The 20,928-nt window shown below is 37.7% G+C and overlaps 1 protein-coding gene across 1 annotated transcript in view; it reads left to right on the top strand.

Moving 5' to 3' along the window:
* doc2b (double C2-like domains, beta) overlaps positions 1-19,387 on the top strand; it is a 94,507-nt gene extending 75,120 nt beyond the window's left edge. Inside the window, exons 5-9 of the mRNA XM_067492432.1 lie at positions 214-340; positions 8,476-8,633; positions 11,563-11,644; positions 13,427-13,523; positions 14,579-19,387. Coding sequence (XP_067348533.1) covers positions 214-340; positions 8,476-8,633; positions 11,563-11,644; positions 13,427-13,523; positions 14,579-14,712 — 598 coding nt within the window. The 3' untranslated portion in view covers positions 14,713-19,387. The remainder of the gene's footprint in view (positions 1-213; positions 341-8,475; positions 8,634-11,562; positions 11,645-13,426; positions 13,524-14,578) is intronic.
* Positions 19,388-20,928: the final 1,541 nt, after the last annotated feature.

The following is a 20,928-nucleotide window of genomic DNA, read 5'->3' as shown; positions in this document are numbered from 1 at the left end:
TCTATCAGAATCTGAGTGTGAGTGGTTTTCTATCTGTGTATGTCTCACTGTGTTGACCCTGAGATAGACTGGCCATTTAGCTTTAATGAAATGGAGATTTGTTTTTGGTAAAAAAAAACAAAAGTTGTGAAGAATGGTTTTCTTAGTAACCAAACTTTAAGCTGAGTGTCCCTTCATTTGTGTTGTATGACTGATCTGTGCTTCTCCTCTCAGGATTTCAGTGTGTGATGAGGACAAATTCCGCCACAATGAGTTCATCGGGGAAACACGAATTCCTCTCAAGAAGCTCAAGCCCAACCAAATCAAAAATTTCAACAACTGCCTGGAGAAACAGTTGCCTGTAAGTCATTTCTGCCACACACAGAAAGTACTTGTACTTTTTGAAGTTATTGTAAATATTTCATGTTGAGGTTTTTTTCACAGCTTAACTTCATGATCAACCGTCAGCAGTAGACAATGGTATTGCACATCATAGTTTATTTAGTATACTTTCTAAATTCTACAGTGGTTTACTCTTGTATTTACCATTCATTACTATATTATACCAAACTACCCTATACTCCAACATGTACTGTAGATTACCGAAACCGAGTATGTGATGTATTTTATACAACTCCTACAACTACATACCAAATAGTTCTACATCACTTTTCTATACTAAACTATGCTCTAATGTAGACTAACACATTTGTCCATATTGTACATATACGATATGTTTGCTTTAATATATACTACTTCTGTACACACCACCTTGAATACATTGATTGTTATTGCCCACTAATAGTCTGTTTTGTACCACATATCAAAACGACATCTTTACTCTGTGTTGCTTGATTAACCTAATTACAAACTAGTGTGTTTTTATAATAAATGTTAAACTAAAAAACCTACAATCAGGAAAGTAGTGTACAGGAAATTGGACAATAAAGAAACTACTTGAGCATGTGGCTGCCCTACAGTGTGTGAATAGCTCCATCAGTGCACTGAACTGTATTTTTCTCAAATTCCATTTGAGAATATAGTGTAAAACCATGAATTTTAAATACCCGTGGTTTATATTAACTATGAACAGATTTTTCACAGACAATTTATTTTTTAGAACTGATGATATGACATCAACTGATCCCTGTGACTTCCACACAGGAAGTGCAGGAGAGCAGGTGTGAGCTTCTTTGGAGACACTGCATAATACTAAAGAAAGAAACAATGCACAAAGAAACAACAGTATCCATAGGGATTCAATTTAAACCACATGACAGGTTAGAGCACTGGATTTTGAGCACATGAGTGCTATGCGGGAGTGGATTATGTGTTATGAGAGCATGGGAGTGGAGTGGAGTGTCATTGAACTGTGACTGAATATCCTTTTCAAATTGCCTACACAGTTTATGGTTTAAAAGAATAATACAGTGTAATTTTGGGCCATCCATATTTGGAATATGGAGCTCTTGTGCTTGGAGAGACAAATTCCTGTTGCTCCTCTCATATGCTTTGTTGTCAATGTGTGAAATAGCATCCAGAAATACAAAATACGCTCGTGTAAAACTGGTAGCAAACAGCCACGGTGCATTCACCATTCAAAGCCCTGATTTTGTCAAGGTTTATTTAATGTAAGTACATGCTCTGCTTTCAATATAACCCTGTTTTAAATGCATACGGTGGATATAATTTGTCGTGCGATGATTATAGAGTGCTGGTGCCAGCAGAAATCACAGACACAGTGTTGATGTTAAACCTTTTATTGCTATTTTTCGACATAAAATTGTGACTAGAGGGTAAAGCTGTGTAGTTTACAATTTGCAACATTACCTCCCTAAACTTTTGATAAACAAGTATTTCCATAGCTTCCACTATAAAAAAAAGCACATCATGACGATAGACACGCACAACATGCACATTTATAACTAAATCATTACCTTCCCCATCCAAATCAAAGCTAGAACTGCTTGGTTATGTGTTAACATCGTCTACAGTTCATGCTCCGTAATTCAAATTTTGCACATTCCTTTAGACAATTATAAAAATGGATGAGGTTTTAGTAGATTTGGTAGGTCAGAAAACTGGAGCATGCGCAAGCTTTGAGCCCAGCAAATGTTTGTTTTCAGCTAAACTGTCTTTTCTCTCTCAGCTTGGTTGTTTTGCTCTTTTGGGCCACCCTGCCTTAGGTCTCACCCTAGCAAGACAATTGGGCCATTTTCACATAGAAATGCTTCAAGGCAAAGTGTGGCTATAACTGGTGCAGGTTACAGAGAGCTCAAAGCAGGAAGCTTTCTGCTCTGCTTGCTCTTGACATAGCGGATAAGGAGTTCTCTCTGAGCACAGGATGCTTTTTTGCTGTGCTGGGAGGAATAGAGCACCAACCATTTAATCATTTCATCCAGCAGCTGGCAGTGCCTGTCTTATTGATAGTTTTGGCCCAACAGTGAAGCATTTCAACCGACTTGTCTGTCTCATAAACACTTCACTCAGCCAGCAAACCTGTGGAATGGACCTGTCCAAAGGTAGAAATATAGTTAAAGAAACACAGAAAATGCTGCTTTTTTTTTTACAATTTATTTTCTTATCAGTAAATCACCCAAGCACTCATGCCGGCAGCCGTGAACGAATATGGACCTGAAAGGCAAAAAACTATTCAATGTTAAACAGAAACAAGATAGTGCTTCTCTTGCCACAACAGATAGTCACCACCATGAAGATGAAGAGTCTACGCGTGTTGACATAAAGGCCTTGAAACGACAGAACAACTGCTCTGCTAATGTCACGCATGGTGCCTGGACAGTTGAGACTTTGCTAACACTGTGACCAATCACCCATGTCTATGTAATGGATGTGTCTGCCAGCCTTGACTTGGGATCTGCCCCTAGCACTGGCACCGGTAGACAGCAAGAGGGCTGAGCAGCAGTGCAAAAGCCAGCAGCCTAATCTGGCAATGAATCTTGGATCAGTGTCACTGTGTGATACATTTCTCCATTCCCTCAGCGCTGTTGGACAATGGCTTAACTGCGATGACCAGAATTTTGTTGCCCACCACGTTGCCAGTTTTAAAAATGGCAGGTTGTCATTCTTGTTTTGGATAGCACCATTTTGTTATTATCTTTGCAAGACAGTGTTTAAAGGCTATTATTTTTTATGCCATAGAGCACCATGTTATTCCAACCAACGGCCACATTTCCATAATATTCACAGTTACATTCATGATAAATAAAATGATAAATCCTCATTTTTCCTTCAGCACCACTATGATTCCCTTTTGTGCACAATGGAAATCTGTAAGTTCACTGTAACATTGATTTGATTTCTGCTCCTCTGAGACTGAAGAGCATCCTTCCTCTTGTGCCATGCTCAGTCATTGATAGAGTCATTTCTTTAATAGCACCCTCAGAGAAAACTTACAAACATAGTGGCCTGGGGCCTGTGTTGCACATCATAGCTGTGGGCCATAATAAGCACTGCACCATCCACAAACATTCACTCACATTGCATCCGAACACAAAAGATGAGGGACCATAATATTCTACAAGGGAGCCACAAAATCCCAGTTTAGCCTCTGAGCAGTCACCAGTTTCTCTTATCTGATTTACCTCCTGTGTTATCAGCATTGCTTTCTCTACTGTCCCTGTATTTGATGTGTTTGCGTATGAATGCCAGTGCCCACTGAGCAACAGTCTCTTCTCTTGCATCAGCACAATAGTCAGCGCCCCACTGCTCTCTGAGAGGTGTTGATCTGTGGGAACCTACTAGGACATTGGCAGGAGATGCATTTTGGCCTGGCTTCCTCACACACAGTTACAGCCTTATATCCTGGACTACCCACGCATTGTTTCAAAGACATGTAGTCATGACACGTGGCACAGGAGCTGGTAGTTTCTTTGGTTGGGCTGCTACCTCTGTGCTACTTTAGTGCCAGTCTGTGGAGCTGAAGCAGGTACTGGGAGTGATGTATACCTCACTTGATTATTTAGCACTGCACCAACATTAACTAAGAATGATGTTCAGACAGTCACATCAGAGGTGTCCGGTTGTACTGTGCCTTAAATTCAATTAATGGATATTCTCTAGCCAATCTTAATTGAGTTTCCCCCCCAGGCTATGGCCCAATTAGCTGGTAAATGTTAAGCAAACACTAATGCACAGCAGTGTGTTTATGTAAGTTGATTTAATGTTTGAGCAAATGGATGGAAAGAGGAAGAGGAGACAGAAAGCAGGGAGAGACTTTAATCTTTAAAGGGCAGAAGCCGTGCAGCTGGAGACAACTGTGTTTTATTACCAGATGATGATGTTACATCGCATTTGGTATATATTGTTTGTATGCCATCTAAACAATCTGTTGCTAGAGGAGGACGGTTAGCCAAGGTAATTGGATGGTCTACAAGTGTGAAATAGAGAAGAAGGCACTGAGTGCATTAATGATGTCTGAGCTAGTCAGGCAAACAGATCTAGATACCTTCCTAGCAGCCCGCGGTTTGTGCTTCCATACTCACTTTCTGTCTTGATACTGTTGTCTTCCTGTCAGCCCCTTGGTTTGTCAAACATTTGCAAGTGCATCTTGTTTAAGTGAGAAAAAAAGGCTGAGACAACAGTGTGAGGTCCTGAAAATGGCTAAACGACAGAAAAAGAGAAAGGACTGAATGCATAAACTGAGGAGGTGGCTGAAGTATGTTGGCATGCCAGACAAAAAGGATGGCTAGTCCACAAGTCCAGTGAGATGTCTTCTAAAAGTCATTTGTGATTCATGTGGAGAGAATCAGTTCCCTGGAGATATCTGATTAGTATCCTGCTGTGGACCCTGTTGCTGGATAACACTGTCTCCTACACGCAAAGACTGTGGAGGAGACAGAAGTCTGTGTGTGCACATGTTCTTTTTCCTGCCTGTTTTTTTTTTTTTTTTTATTTCTCTTACTCTTATATTTTGGTACCTAAGTTTGTAGCAGTGTTTGAATGCTGTGAGGACATGATTACTTGAAGCAGCAAACCAGATCATTAGTGTTCATTCATGTACATGGGGATACATTTGAAAGTAGTGTTAATGAGCTACAACCAGCTACTACCAGCTATTTTAAATAACATTTATAGATATTCGGTAATGTGTTATTTCTTCCTTTTGTGATAGATGACAGAGAACGTTTATCTGGAGCCCACCTTTGTTATGTGCCATTAATTAATATGTTCTGGTTAATCAATGGTTAACTGGTATTGACAAAGCCATCATGTCCTATTACTGATATGGTGCTGTATTTCATTTTTAATTTTTTGTCCTTTTGGCTTATACCGTGAGTTCAGGGTCGCCACAGTGTATCATTTTTGTCCTCATGTTGATTTGGCACAGTTTTTTTTTTTTTATGCCCTTCCTAACGCAACACCCTCTAATTTCTTTTTTTTACTGGGCTTGGGACAGGCCCTGCAAAGATAGGGACGGGGATGGGGATAGGTTCAGTGTCGTTCTGAGGGAAACCTTGTGGTCGCAAGGAGCGGTGCGTTAACCTCCAACCCTATGGTCGGCTACTCTACCAACTGAGCCACTGATGGTGCTGTATAACGAGGATACATGAATTATTCATTATTGTGCATATTTGCTACATATGTTTATTCCCAGAGCGAGGCCTATTAAAATAGTAATATTAATGACTAATGTTGCTACATAGTTTTGTGTCTACTACTAGCAGCACAGAACTAGGTGACTGGCACAGTCTTACATGTTTCACTACGAGACATTTTTAAAATGCAAATGTGAATCTGAATCAAATCTTCGGTTTGTTTTACCAACTTTACACATCAAAGACTGTGTACAGGTCTTAAGGACAATTGCTGCACATGTGTATAAAGCTTAGAGAGATATGCATAAAGTTCAACAAACCGCATAAAGTAAATGGTTAATGGTCTGCCTCCTGCAACACACTCACCCCAAAGTGATCACGGAAGTTTGAAAATAAAAACCTTCATAGACCCCTGATGAAAAATTCTTGGTTTTGTTTGATGATATAGTGGCTCAAGGCTATGTTGACCACTATTGGCATAACAATGTACTTTGTTGTAACAAAAAAAAATCAGCACGATGGTTTCAGGTCTAGCTTGGGCCTGGTAGCACCAAAGCCATAAATGTTCAAATCTTATTGGGCTATAGTGTACTGCAGCAAGTTATTATGATGGACTGATCATTGGTATTTTTGATTTGGATTATAATATTGCAAAAGCAAGAGTATTCCCACTTACGTTGTTCATAACAAAAATTTTCTTAAGTTGAGTTTTAAAACATTCTTCTACTGTAAAATTTGTCATAAATCAGACATACAGAGGCAGAATGAGACAGAAAAAGGGATGAATTTCAATTTGAAATACCAAATTGGGAGAAAAAAAAAATCCCATTCCTAGTGCCAACATTTTTACAGGCCTATGCACCCTTCAAGTAGCTTTTGATAAACCTAAAGTTGTTAAGCCTCTCTGAATTTGCCGTGCTGATATGGATGGTCTCATATGTGGTGGCAAATAAATGCTGAGTAATGGGAAAGACCCGTACATACTCACACAATCAGCAACTACTGGAATGTTGCAAGCAAATTGCATTTCTAAGTCATTGGTCATGGCAATGGGAAAAAAGAAAGCTCAGATAGCTTTTTAAAGAGTTGGGGTGTATTTCTGAAAAAAAGAGCCTTGTGCTTAACTATTGCTGTGGGGATACTATAACTGTGGGATAACTATAGCAGCTATTTATTCATGAAACAAACAACCACGAATGACTCACTTAGTCATAAAGTGGGCTACATTTTTTAAATGACATAGCCTGTCATGTCAATCAGTAGATATGAGAAAAAAAGTGGTGGAGTATAAATAAATATGGAATTTTTGTTTTTTTACACTTTTACACAAAATATATGAGCTTAAATGTTTTTTAAAACCTTCACCACTAATATTGTTATATTCAATACTTCAAATCCTATAAGGTAACACACCTTTTGAGTGTTCCACTATTTAGAAACCACAACAGCAAATGGAATCCATCTAGATTAAATTCTTTATTGATATGAGGAGAAAATGTTTAATATATATATATATAGATAGATAGATATATATGCAAGTTGCAAAAAGTTCATATGGAGCTGATTAGTGAAATCCCCAATAAAATCTCTGTTTGTTATCAGAGTATCCAACCTTGCAATACTATATAATATTAATATGAATTCAAGTATTTTATTACAATAAATTTTACAGAATTTATTGTAATAAAGAATTTTACAATCTTTGAAGAATTCTTTGCTTCTCTCGGATTGGTCAGAAAGGCACAGCTCACTCACACTTTTAGAATTAAAAATCTCTGCACTGCTGCCAGTGTTGTTCTGTGAGTCTGTGTCACAATGAGTTTCCACCACCACTCATCTCTTCATAAGATAAGTGTTGAAGCATATTTCTATTAATTATGTGTTTTAAAAAGGGTAAAAGAAAAGTCTTTGTGCCAAGTGAAATAATCTTTATTGGTATAAATGTTACATTTGACAATGTTAGATTTTGAAAGAAAAAACTCAAACAGTACAAACTGTGTGAATTATAATGTGAGTAGAGAATTATGAATGAAGGAGAAAATCATTTCTCTTACATTGTGGCCTACAAGCACATAAATATTTAGCAGAAACACAGCCAGAGGTTTCCTTCCTTCTAGTGAACCAGTTGAAATTTTTAGGCTGTAAAACACTGTTTAGCTTCTCTGTGTCTCACTGTGGGTGAGAAAAGTTGTAACTTTGCCTCTTGTGTCAGTTATTGTTGTGCTTTCAGTGTTTTTATCTGCTCATTCTTATCGTGGTTAAGGTCAATAAATATGTGTGCCAACTGTGGACTGAGGTGACTGGTGTTGATAGCACAGAGATTATCTGTCATGACTGATACAGATGCTGGAGATGAATCAGCTGAATTGGGGAAGCTGACATTTTCAGATGATTGTCTCCTTCTGGGCTTAAATTGAGCCTTGGCCATATCACATTTAATAGTAAATCATCCAAACAGACAAACATTTTTTAATTGATTTCATGTCGTGACCTGAATAGTTGCTTCTCTGGTCGGTGCGGTGCTCATCAGGAAGAAGGAGATGCGTGGTGTTTGGAATGAAAACAGGGACACATGTCATGTGTCAGTTCAGATGTTTATCTTGTCTCTAAAGAATATGGCCAATTAATTTTGATGAGGCTATTAACATCTACAACGGAGATGGCATCAGTCAGAGAATCAGTGTATGGCTGTCTGTCAAAAAGACAACGACTATAGGCTTTAAATAATATCAACTTTAACAAATCTCTTTTTTTGCATAAAAGTACTGAAAAGTTTTTTAATCTATGTTTAAGAAAGCAGTCTTCAGGTAATTGTTTTTTTTTGTCACGGTGGATTTATAGCATTGTGGAAATGAAAATATTACATATTTCCAAATGATGATGATGATGATCTATGGAAAACAGAACAAATGTAAAAATCTTGTCATTTTCTCCACTGCAGGTCAACAAAACAGAAGACAAGTCGCTGGAGGAACGAGGACGCATCATGATTTCTCTTAAGTATAACACCCAGAAGTCTTGCCTGGTAGTGGGCATCATACGCTGTGCTCACCTCGCTGCTATGGATGCCAATGGCTTCTCGGACCCCTATGTCAAAACGTTAGTATTGATTGCAAACACACAATGCAAAATACACTTGAACAGAATCCTATAAAAGTATAAATGACGGCACATGTGGTATATTTGTTTATGCAATACTGTAAAACCTTTAGCAATTGTTACAGCTTATTTACAACTTGGAACCACAAGAACACAAAATGACCACAAAAATAGCAAAATGTCAGCAGTGAAATTATATAAAAAAACGTTTTATTTTGTCCTGTCTTGGGTTAGGGGCCTTTTTCTGTTTCATAAAACATCCGTGGCTGTAGGCTTGGCATTGTTGCCCTCTGATTACAACTTGGATTATTCCTATTATAAGAGTAAGACTGTACTCATGTATAGCACAGTGTTCAGTACTTTAGTGAGTGCACTGAGGGAGCTTTGCAGTGATAAATGTTTTTCCATTAAAACATTTCATTTACAATTTATATCAAAAGTAAATAAAAAAGAAGATATTAACATAAGAAAATGTAGGAGTGAGGCTTTAAACATGCAATTTTCAGTTAACATTATGAAACAGCAACAGCAAATAAAATCACAGATAACTCGATTTTGTTAATATGGTGGCTTTCTGAAATATGAGAGTGGTGTGAAAAAAAACTTAAAAACTGCTGGAGTTAACTATAAATAAAAAGATACAAAATTAAATTGACAATGCACTTTCAGTGTGATTCTTGATCAATATTTCTCCTCAAAACATTAAATGCGCACTACTATTTTCAGTGATGCACTATAGGAGTGCTGAAATGGATTATGTGGCAGTGTTGATGTTTTAGCAGAAAAATAGGTACAGCAACCGTGGTTATCAGTAGCAGAAAAGACACCCAGCATGAGAGGCCATCCGCAGCGCTGCAATTTGAAGGAGAGTCCTATTTATCACACCTGAACATTTCCCAAGTCTTTCATCTGGCTGAGCAATGAAAGTGCAATTAATTTCCGACTCTGCTTCGCACACCTTGAGAACAAAAGCAACTTGTTCAGAGGAGAGAGACCGGCAACAATTTTCCAACAGTCGAGAAAATTTTCCTAAGGCTTGAAGGACATACTGGCAGATAATAGATTTACTGACTGGCTCCTGTGAGAGAGAATAAAAGAAATGTATACTCTGTCAGATAGACATGATTGGCTGCATGATTTTCCTCCCTTTTTCACCAGCCGATGTCTAGCACATCACGTCACAGCTGTCATCAAGTGGTTTGCTCTGTTGTGTTGGTAATGTTGGCAATATTTTTGAGATACATGCAGTATGAATGTAAAAACACGAACACAGTTGTCAGTGAGAGTAGAGCATGTCATGAGAAATAACAGATTAAATGTCCCACTTAATGACAAGTCAATGACAAGCTCTAATGCACAAATGCAGGAAATAAACAATTATAACATTTCTGCACAACTGCAATAGCTTAAACAATCAACTAACATACACAAAAAGAACATTGTTTTGTGCAATAGTATAATTTATTTATTTATTTTTTTGCCCCTTTTACTCTTAGCTTGTTTTGCCTGGGGGTCAGTAGTCTCATTACATGACAACAATTAGGTTCACTGCAACAGTATCCTCATCAAGAACAATTTCAGCCCCCACACCCTTGGGGTAAGTTTGTGAGCAATAACCCACTTAGCTTTCCTTTAAGTATCTGTGTTACCTTGGCAAATTGAAGCCTCTGTGGGTCCAGTAAGCACATAAAAGGAAAATGGGATGTGACAAGCTACTGTAATTGAAATATACCACATCAGAATGAGTGTTATTGCCCAAAACCGCTATTTGCCAAATGGACAGAGGCACTAAACAACATCCAGCATGCAGAGGCTGATATAAGTACAGGCTGCAATTTGCATCACTCATTAAGTCAAAGTATGCACACAGATACTGGCTGTACATTTATGAATACTAATAATCTGTTTTTAAAACAGACTCAGAGACTGCAAGCTGAAATACAGAAGTAAAAACATTGCTACAAATGTAAATGGTACACATTTGGGAATAATGACATATATTTTGCAACATACACTGAGTGCAGAGTATGTACATACTCTAATACAGTGGATCTGCAAATACTTAGTTTTTGTTAAAACAGTTATAGGGTGTTGTAAATTCACCTTGTGATCCTATGAAAGATGTTTCTACTGCTTTGTCAGCCTTAAATATGTATGAATCTGGGTAGAATACTTGTTTCAATAAGTATAGTGCAACTCAATTGAACAGCTTCCATAATGACCATATAAACAGTGTAAAAAAGAACTTTCACCTAAATATATAAAATGAAACCCAATAACAGAAAACACAACAAGAACAGATTGTTTTTGTTCAGACTATGACAGGATTGTTACCAGAACAACCACATAAACCTCAAAATTAGAAAAGTTACAATTAAGGTTTTATGTGAACTACATTTCATGTGTAACATACTGTGAACTATTAGGATTATCAGCTAACTTTGACATTTCCTATTGTTATGACACGATGTGCCTTCAACTCTGTAATCTCGTCAAAAACACACTAAAATGACATTAAACTAAGCATGTATTGGACATCAATCCTGATAGAGAAGAAGTGCTTCAAGAGGTGGTGACACCACATTTCTGTATTGCCAGCTGAAAATGTTTTTTTAATAAAACACAGTTTGCGCCTATTAAAGTCAAATGTAATGTAGTGTGATTAATGTAATAAGCCGGGTGGTTGAATGTAGGGCAGTACCACAGCACCCTCTGGAGGACAGAACAATATAGCACCTGAGAAACATACAATATATGAGGCTTTTACACGTATACTGTACCTGATAGGGGGCTCACAGAATTTGTGTAATAAATCAAACACATCTTTTGTACAGGGATGTGTATTTTCGTTTTTCTGTTCCATCCCCAGTTAAACCATTTAGGGAAGTACTACTAAGCCTTCCTGCCTGTCTGCTCTGCTCTTCTACAGGTACCTGAAGCCCGATGAGAACAAAAAGTCAAAGCACAAGACTGCTGTAAAGAAGAAGACGCTCAATCCTGAGTTTAATGAGGTATAAACCGCAGCTACTGCACTAAAACCCTGCAGTTCCATTTTTCCTTTTATTTTTTACGAGTCTTCCTGTACCTGAGCAGCAGTGCCTTTATGTGCAATGAATTCCATAACACAAGGACCATCAAAACTGTCAAGAGATGGCTGTCAGATTGTACAGAAAGCCTTTTTTTCTTCTTAATTTGCAGCAAAGGGACAGCAAAACTGAATCTGCTTCTGGATGCTGGTGAAATATGTCACAAAACACATAATTAGCCAAATGATTGTCTCTGAATACATACCTCAGGAGTTATTTTTGGCAATGCACAAATTCTTGTGGCACCCACTGTAAATCTTGATTAAGATGCAAAGACTAAGATGCAAAATAAAATAATAACAATTGATGAGTGTATCAATCAATGTTTTAGTTTTAGCAAACAAATGTTTTTATTTGAACTAACTTTCTGAATGTGCCAAACCCACAGGGAATTATTGCCAACTCTGCTGTGCAACTCAGCTGTTATGTTCGCTTTATCATCTCCCAGCTCATAGTTTTGGCTCACTTTCATTGAGGTTTTAAGAAAAAAACAGACATGCTGCCCCGTTCTTTGCAGAATAAAATCTGCTATATGCATGCATAAAATATATAATGCATAAAATCAACCATAACGTAATAATGTTTTAGCTTGTTGTGCAATAAAATGGCTATAAAAATCAGTTAATGCATGTTTAAAACAGGGGGTTAACGTATTATGACATAAGACCAGTTATCAACCATAATTGTCTTCCAAACTGAGCCAGAGCTGCCTAATCTCACAGCTGCACACTTCTAACTAAAATGATTGATTGGAAATACTACAGAAATCAGAAATGTATTTCCAAAGTCCACAAAGACCCAGCCATGTTAAACGGAGGGATGCCAAATATGTTTTCAGAGTTGAGTGGGCCCCCCAGTTCTTCATGGCACAGGTTAGCTTGGCTCGGAAGTATCTGCCTGAATACAAGTGGATGGCTGTGGCCAAACACTCACACAGGCCAGTGGCTTGACATTTCCTCTGACATTTTTTCGCACCCATATTTTTCGATCACTTCTTGGCCTTTATTCAGAGATGAGCTATGATGTCTTTTTCCATATAAAGGCCCCAATTTCATTAAGGTGGAGTAGCAACCTTGATGGAACCGCAGATTGAAATGCAAAAAGAATGCTCCCACTCTGCAAGGTGAAAATTGATAAGTGAAAAAAGGCTTGTTTCATTTAATGGACAGTGTACTTTATTTATTACAGTGTCATTCCAGTGTCCTAGTATGCATTTCACATTATATTTCCAAAGACTTTTGACATTTGTAGTGCACTAAATGGGTCTAGGCAAGTGTCTTGAACTAATAGGTTTGGCTGAATGTTACGTATGCAGCAAATTAGTTCCTGGGAGTGAAAAAGGAAGCATCAACATTAACCTGCAAATTATTTTTGGGCACTAACAAAAAAATTAAAACTCAATGAGGCACTCAGAATTACTTTATGTGAATCAATTTTACCAGAAATGAAACTAATGTCAACTGCATTCAGGTTTGTAATGATAATTATACAAACCCAGCACCATGCCGAGAAGAGGTTTCTGCTAAAGGTGGTGAAGCAGAATTAACTCTTATTCAATGTGTTCAAGACTTTTAATCCCACATTTTAGCTTTTATCCTTTGTGTAATCTGAAAAGCTGAGATGTGTGCTTGTGGGCGTACTTTATGTGATTATACTGCAGAGAGGAACTGCTGGAGCTCTTATTTTCTGCTGTTTTGTTCTCTGTAGGAGTTCTGTTATGACATAAAATATGCAGACCTCACCAAAAAGACGCTGGAGGTGACCGTGTGGGACTATGACATCGGGAAGTCCAATGATTTTATAGGTAAGCACAGGTGGGCCATGCTAGACCAGCTCTGCTTACATCAGAGATGACAGTGTGGGACCAGTTTAAATAGCTTGACAGATATTTATCAGTGTCAGCAGCACCGTTGGACTTCTGTCTGCCATCTGTCAAGTCCTTTCTTGGACTGGAGGCTGCAAAGAAGCATCACTAAAGTAATATGTCAGAAAAAATTAAAAGACTGGGAGAGAAACTCCATATTTGAGCATGAACGTTACTTCAGACAGTCTGTCTGCTGTTGAAGAACAACCTAGTGAGTGGGTGTTCAGACAAAGTTCTTTGACACCAAGACTGATGTTATGTCATTTCATGCATTCATTCTGACAGTGTTGATATTAGGTTGCATACATTTTTTTTTGTTGTGCCTAAACCAGGTATTAGTGATTCACATGCATTATGTGCTTCACCATTGTCATTTTCAGTAATCACAGCAGGTATCAGTTGATAGAGGCAATCGTATTTTCTATAGTAAAGACACAATCCCCTTGAAAAGTACTGGAACAGGAAGGCTATTTTTTGCTCTTGCTCCAAAATGGAGGCATTTGGGTGTAAATAAAAAAAATATCAGCTCTCATAGAGGCGATACAACAAGATGCAAACCCCTCATCAGTAGTGAGAATCAAAAAGGGACAGGGTGGAATTTGCAAAAACGTACAGAGATGAGCCAAGACAGTTCTACAACAAAGCTTTACTGACTACTGAGACCACATTTATATATTTTAAAAAGACATTTGATATATAAACTAGCCAAATATTTTAGTTTTTATTTTTTTTACTTTACAGTTTTGATACATTGGAACAGATCCAGTCTGGGATATCTGACACAAAAGATGAGGAGTCTTATGTAGAGTAACATATCGAGGTGTAATGAAGTTTTCTTGGTAAAATGTTTTAATGATACAAAAACCCTTTGGAGAATGGTGTTTAATGTTAAATACTTGATGCCATACGTGTTCTGTGCTGTTTCTACAGTAATGATATTTTAATGTGACACATAGCAGAACTCATCACACGAATACCGTTACCTTCTTTTGTAGGTGGAGTGTCTCTGGGTATCAATGCAAATGGAGAGAGGCTCAAACACTGGTTTGACTGCCTCAAAAACAAGGACAAGAAAATTGAGCGCTGGCACACATTAACCAATGAATTACCTGGTTCATTAAATGACTGAAAACCCACTTCCTGTCATCCAACCTGTTGGACACCGCCCCTCCCTGGCTGCACTGGATAAGACTCCTGCCTTCATATTCCTAACTCCTTTACCCAGCTTTCCTCTCTGGAATACTTCTCAAGTTGGCCACAGTGACCTGCGACACCTCTCTTTAGGAATATATTTCCTCTCAACAGGGCTTTAAATATCTAATACTTTATGCTTGTGTTTAACCAGCCTTTCTCATGCACGACCGGGGTTGCATAGCTGCTTGTTGATTTTTCCATCAGTCACAGAGGTTGTAATGTGGAATTGTTAAACGTCATAATTCTCATTTCTTTTGTGATCTGTGAAATGTTTTTTTTTTGTAAAAAAAAGACATATTCTCTATTTAATTAGATCTTTGACAGCAGTTAATTATTTTGTCAGTCCCCGATCAACACAAATAAAGCCTTTACACTGTCACCTTTGTTGCTGTAAGTAGAAAAGAACTCTAGGAGACTGGCGTGAAAGAGTGGAGAATCTAACTAAAGATGTAGCATAACTAGAGGAACAGTTTTCATCTTCTTAGTAAAAGTTAACCTCCCACATTCCGTGTGCATCACACTAATAGCTCTACAGAGAAGCTGAAGTTGAAGATGGTGCACTTTGAACATGATTGATAAAGTTTTGGGTAGTGCAGGTCCTGCTATCTTTCACTGATGTATATTGCTGTCGCACATTAGGCCAAAAACAAGACGTTTTAGAAATCTGGCAGTTTTCCTTGTAGTCTTTTGACCAGTTGAGAGATATATTACAGGCAAACAGAAGCTCCTTAATATAAACTAAAATTTAGGGCCTCAAATGAACCAATGTTGTACCATGTGCTATCTTATTGGGACTATCCTCCAAGCATCCGCCAACGTCCAGATATGACATCTATCAAAGTAACATATACCAAGCAGCTGTATGAATCATGACTCTTGTCTACTAAGAGCAGGAGTAATAATGACAAAGGCACAAAGTCCATGAAGGGATAAGGTCAGGATGGTTGATGGATCAGCAGAAAGATTGGACTTTTACACAGGAGACTGCACTGTATAGTTGACTTGACGTTTTACGCCTAAACCAACCAACCCTTAATTCTCATCATTAAATGAGAAAATAGTTTATAGAATTTTGATAGACATTTCAAATTATATTGCACTGCCAACGTCCCTGTTGTCCCTATCAGATTAAACTGTACTAATGCAAGCAAGTGGCAAAAATGATTTGGTCATTAAATTTGAAGGAGTTTGGCAGCCCATGTGAATCATACAAACTTTCAGTAGATTCTTTTTTTTAATGGATTTATATTTGACACAAAAGGTTAATGGGGGGCCTACCATTGATGACCAGAGTTTTTTCGTATTTTGTTTTTTATAGATTTAGAATCAGAATCTGTTTGATTAGCCAAGGATGCAAACATACACAGAATGTGTCTTGCTGTTACTGCAGCCTGTCAAATACAGCATCTAAGATAAGAATTACATTTTAAAAAAAAACAAAGAGAAATTAATATAAATCCGAACAGAAAAAAGTGATGTGTGCATAAGCAAACAAAAACGTATGATTTGTTAAAATTAGAAACTATGTACATTGGCAGTCGTGATAAATTTATAGTTTAGAAGGTACATGTTCAGCTGGGTTCAGGTCATTACTGAATAGGAGTCTGCTGTTTGCTATATTTACGCTTTTTTTACTCACTGTGATAGCAATGATCACATTGAGTAAAAGAGTTAGTGTTAGGCAATGGCTTTGTTCAATGTGAGCTTCCAAAATAAAAGACAATCCAGGCATTCGTTATATGGTATGTCCATAGCATATGCGCTACATTTTTAGGAGGCACACATCAGCTGCATGTCTGTTTGCAGCTATGTTATAACCCAGCAGCAATACCTTTAGATGATACAGCAACCACTTTGACTGAGGTATACTGAGGCTTTTACTCTTCTTCCAAGGAAAAAGAATGCAGTTTGTTGGAAGGGAGAAAGTCGCATAACCAAGACAAAAGCACAAAACACCTTCAAAATGCAAGTAGATAAATTAAGATAAATGTAGTGTGCTTTTTGTTACCTGTCATTTGGCATGTTGACAGGTCACAGTCTGTCCAGTAAGCAAATTAAAGAAACAACACGGCAAAAATCAACTTTATCTTAATACATTAAGGCTACAGCATGCATTCCTGACATGACGAACGCTGAGACAGCAGTGTAATGGTGCCACCTACCAAGCTTTTTTCTGTGTTTTTCTGTGTCTCCAGAGCTGCTTACTTTTATGATGATCCTTATGTTCCACAAGTGTTTCAGTCCAAATGGAATGGATAGCTAAATCTAATATGCATTTTGAAATTTAAGTAAAAGTGGGACATAAAACATGAGTAGAAGTCCACAGTTCTGTTTGCAATCAGCTGGCTGCCTGTCTGTGGTCAAAAGTGGTTTAGCAGATTTCCTAAGAGTGGAAGCTTAAAAGGACTTTCATGGCTAGAGGAAGCTTCTTTCAAATTGTCGTGGTGGGTTTTAGCAGAAGTGTCACTGAGTCAAATGTGAACATATGGTTAGTGCAATAAGAGCGTAATCACGTAATAGCTCCTGTGAGCCTGTAGTCATGAGCTAAAGAGGGTCATGGGTGTAAAAGTAGATCACATATGCACCTGATAATTCTGTTGGTCTGTAGATAAATTCATTGCAGAGGTAGAAACACTCACAGTCACTGTGCACAGTCCCTCCCACAGCCTTACTTCACTGTGTGGAAGGTTGAGAACCTGCTTGATAGAGGCCAGCTGTAATCAACGACAGAATGGATTTCAGTGGGTGACCTGCCTCCCGAAAATCACTCGTCAAACCACAATACCACCTGACTGGGCAGCCCTGTGGTGTGTGTGCAGCTTATTGTTTACACTGCAGAAAATGAGTTTCCACAAAAACCCACTGAAAACATCTTCAGCTGTAATGTGGATGAAAATGTACCTGCTGTATGTCAAAAGGGCAGAATTTTAAAACCGAAAGTTTACGTCAAAAATGAGAAAAATCACACTAATACTAAAAGCATGTATTGTTTACAAAAGTCTATTCTTGCTGAAATTCAAGTTTGCTGCTGAAAGGGCAAACATGCCCTGGCTAAAGTCACTGCAATTGTTCAGTCGTGCATTGCAAGCTTTGCTAAGACAGGCCGGGGTGAGAAGGGCAACATTTTTAATATACTAGCCCTGTATATATATATATTGTTACTATGTTGTTGCATAAGGTTTTTATGTACACAACTCCACTATAAATGTATCCAACAGAATGTATGTTTAACCCTTTCTATTCCACAGTAAGTCCTCAGAGATTGTGCACGTCTGTGTTGTTGATATAGTTCAAATTTTGTCAAATTTTGCCAAATTTTGGCATATTGAACATTTTTAATGTGATATATAAAGGTCAAATCCAAAATCTGCTCTGCAGTTGGGCTCATATATCTGGGAATAGAGATGGTTGAACTCATGGCCAAGGAGCAAACCACCAGGGGTTCAGTCATTGAGGTCATATGGTCATATGGAGTCTTTATTGGCTTTTACATTAATTATATATTTTTTTCTTAATGTATTATGTTCAGGTTTAATAACAATTCAGCAACAGGACTGAAAAGTTGCTCTCATGGATCAGAAGGCATGGATGCAGTCCATGTACAGTATATGTGATTTCATGAGTTTGATTCCACACCCACCACGTACTGATTGCTAACACAGAAACACCATTACAACCAGTCCTCACCAGTCCTCAGAATTCCTATCAGACTCACAAACCAGCTGACAGCTTTTTGCCATTTTCTCTTCTCTCTGACCAGACATATTTGTTTTTGTCAGCATGTCGACTCTGTCAGTGTGGCGTCAATAACCTCATCTTTGAAGCTCACTAATCACAGCTCGTGAATAGTAACAAAGAGCCCTTATGTCCCTTTGTCATATTATTAAGCCATAGTTTAATTTGGAAATGTTATTATGTTATTCAAACTATTAAACTCCTGCCATAGTACATTTCACACCTTAGGAGGGAAAGTTGATTTGATAGATCTTGCACTACAACACCCTCAAAGATGGGGGAACAAAATGTTTAGTGCATCAAATCAGGCCTCTTATCTCCACTCTATCTAAGTTGCTACATTGGTTTGTGAGGCCCAAACTGACAGCAAAACCTTGTTGGCATCCCAATATACTCTTTGACACAACCGTGATCCCTCTCTCTCTGATGAATATGTAATGAATACAATCGAGATGTGATTATGATTTTGTAACCTGTCTGCCTTTGAATGCAAGCTCAATATTATGAAAAAAAAAAACCTAAACTGCATGCGTATGTTCTTGGTTTTGTCATGAGATGACTTTGCCTAATGTTTGATACTGTTTTCTGTATAAAAAAAAAAAAAACTAAATACACAACTGTGGATGCTCTAAGATTATTCTGTAAGTCAGTCTTTCTTCTGGACAACATTTTGTACCTTTGAACACTATCGCATTGCCTGTTTGGCTGCTGTATTGACTATCTGGAAGCGTGACTTGATGTGAATTAAAATTTCTCCTTTGCTGTTTTGTTTCCTTTTTAACACTCAGGCACTTGTTTGCATTATTCTGGTTTGTTGAATGTATGATTATAAATGCATTGTCCCAAAATTATATTTGAGTCCTATGACAAATGGACAGATTATGGTGGCTTTCCTTTTTTGTGTTCTGTAGTGGTTTGTCTTCTGGCATGTGTTTTCCAGTGCACTAAGTGCGTCATGATATTTTCTGTCACAATGTTGAAGGCTCAGTAATTTATGCACACACACACACACACTGATATGATATAAGACAGTGTTAGATTGCACTAGTAGCTGTGTTTGTGTGTGTGTGTGTGTTAACAGACTAAAGTATTAGTTTAGTTAAAACACTTCAGTAGTGCCAGTGTTTGCCTTTGACTGGGAAGCAAGAGGAAGCTAAATTACTGCTGTGTTTCTTGTTCCTACAAGGCCAGTGTGATCAGTCATGTTCTCTGCAACCTAGGATAGATTTATCGCTGACTGTGTGTTAGGTTTTCCTGCATTTACTATCAACAGAATGAATCTAAATGACTGATGGTAAATTCTTCTCCTAGAGCAAAAGTCTTAAAATACTTAAAATGTTTTGGTCTTGTCCAAAGTGGTGGACCAACCAGTGTCTGAAATATATTTTAGCTGTGTAAATACATAAATTAGCAATCATCAATCATCCTCAATAAGTAGAAATATACATATGGTGTTAACCCAGTGGATTTTGGCATTGCACATTGCACTATTTATTTGACAAAAAAAAGTTCCCACACAGCTTCATTACATAGATATTATTATATTATTATTGGTAATACATACTTCTATGATTAGCATACTGATGTTTTAAACCAGAGTTTCCTTTTAAAGAAGTTGGAACATGGAAGAAAGTTTTATTTGTGATTCACTGCTTCTGACTTCTGTAGTGACCGTATAAATAAAATAAAATCATCTAGCTAAAGCACAGTTTTATCCAGATGTTACATTACACTGTGAGACATATTGGGACACCTCAGTATCTGGGCAGCAGGTTTCCTTTCTAGTCTTCGTACTACTACTCTCTCTGAGAGTTCTTTCCATCCAGGCCCCTGCTGCATTGTACATAGCCATTGAAAACACATTATTTCTCAAGTGGATTTCTTGCAACGACATTGCTGTTCAAAAGGATAAAGATGTGCTTTTTTGTGCCTTCAGACTTGCAGAAAGCCATCTGGCTGCACAGTTCTGATTCAGGTGGAGAGAACAAAGGAAAATCAATTAGCTGTGCGACTGCCTGTTTCTTTGTGCCCTCGTCCCCTAATGCACCCATTGATCAGCATCAATCTGAACTCTCTGTCAGCAACTTCACGCACTAATATTCTCTATCTTACCTTATGCAATCATTTGAACTTTAGGCACAGTATGTTGAACTAATCAATATTTGTTGCATGAATAATAAATCAAATAATTACATGTTTTAGCCAATGCCATCACAAGGATTGGAAGAAGAATAAAACATTAGGTAAAACACCTGAAGCCCAAAATGACAAGTTCTTTAATAAAATATCAAAGTGCTTATCTATGAACATAACATGTCATACGAGCACAGCACAATTTCTGCCTGACACATCTATTTACTTAATAGAGGTTTGTTTTGTGCCAAATTAACAGAAGACAGTATTGTTTCTGTAGAAA

Source organism: Channa argus, chromosome 22 (genome assembly GCF_033026475.1).
Source record: "Channa argus isolate prfri chromosome 22, Channa argus male v1.0, whole genome shotgun sequence".
NCBI classification, from domain to species: domain Eukaryota; kingdom Metazoa; phylum Chordata; class Actinopteri; order Anabantiformes; family Channidae; genus Channa; species Channa argus.
Note: the sequence above shows the minus strand (reverse complement) of the source record. Positions and strands in the feature narration are given on the sequence as shown.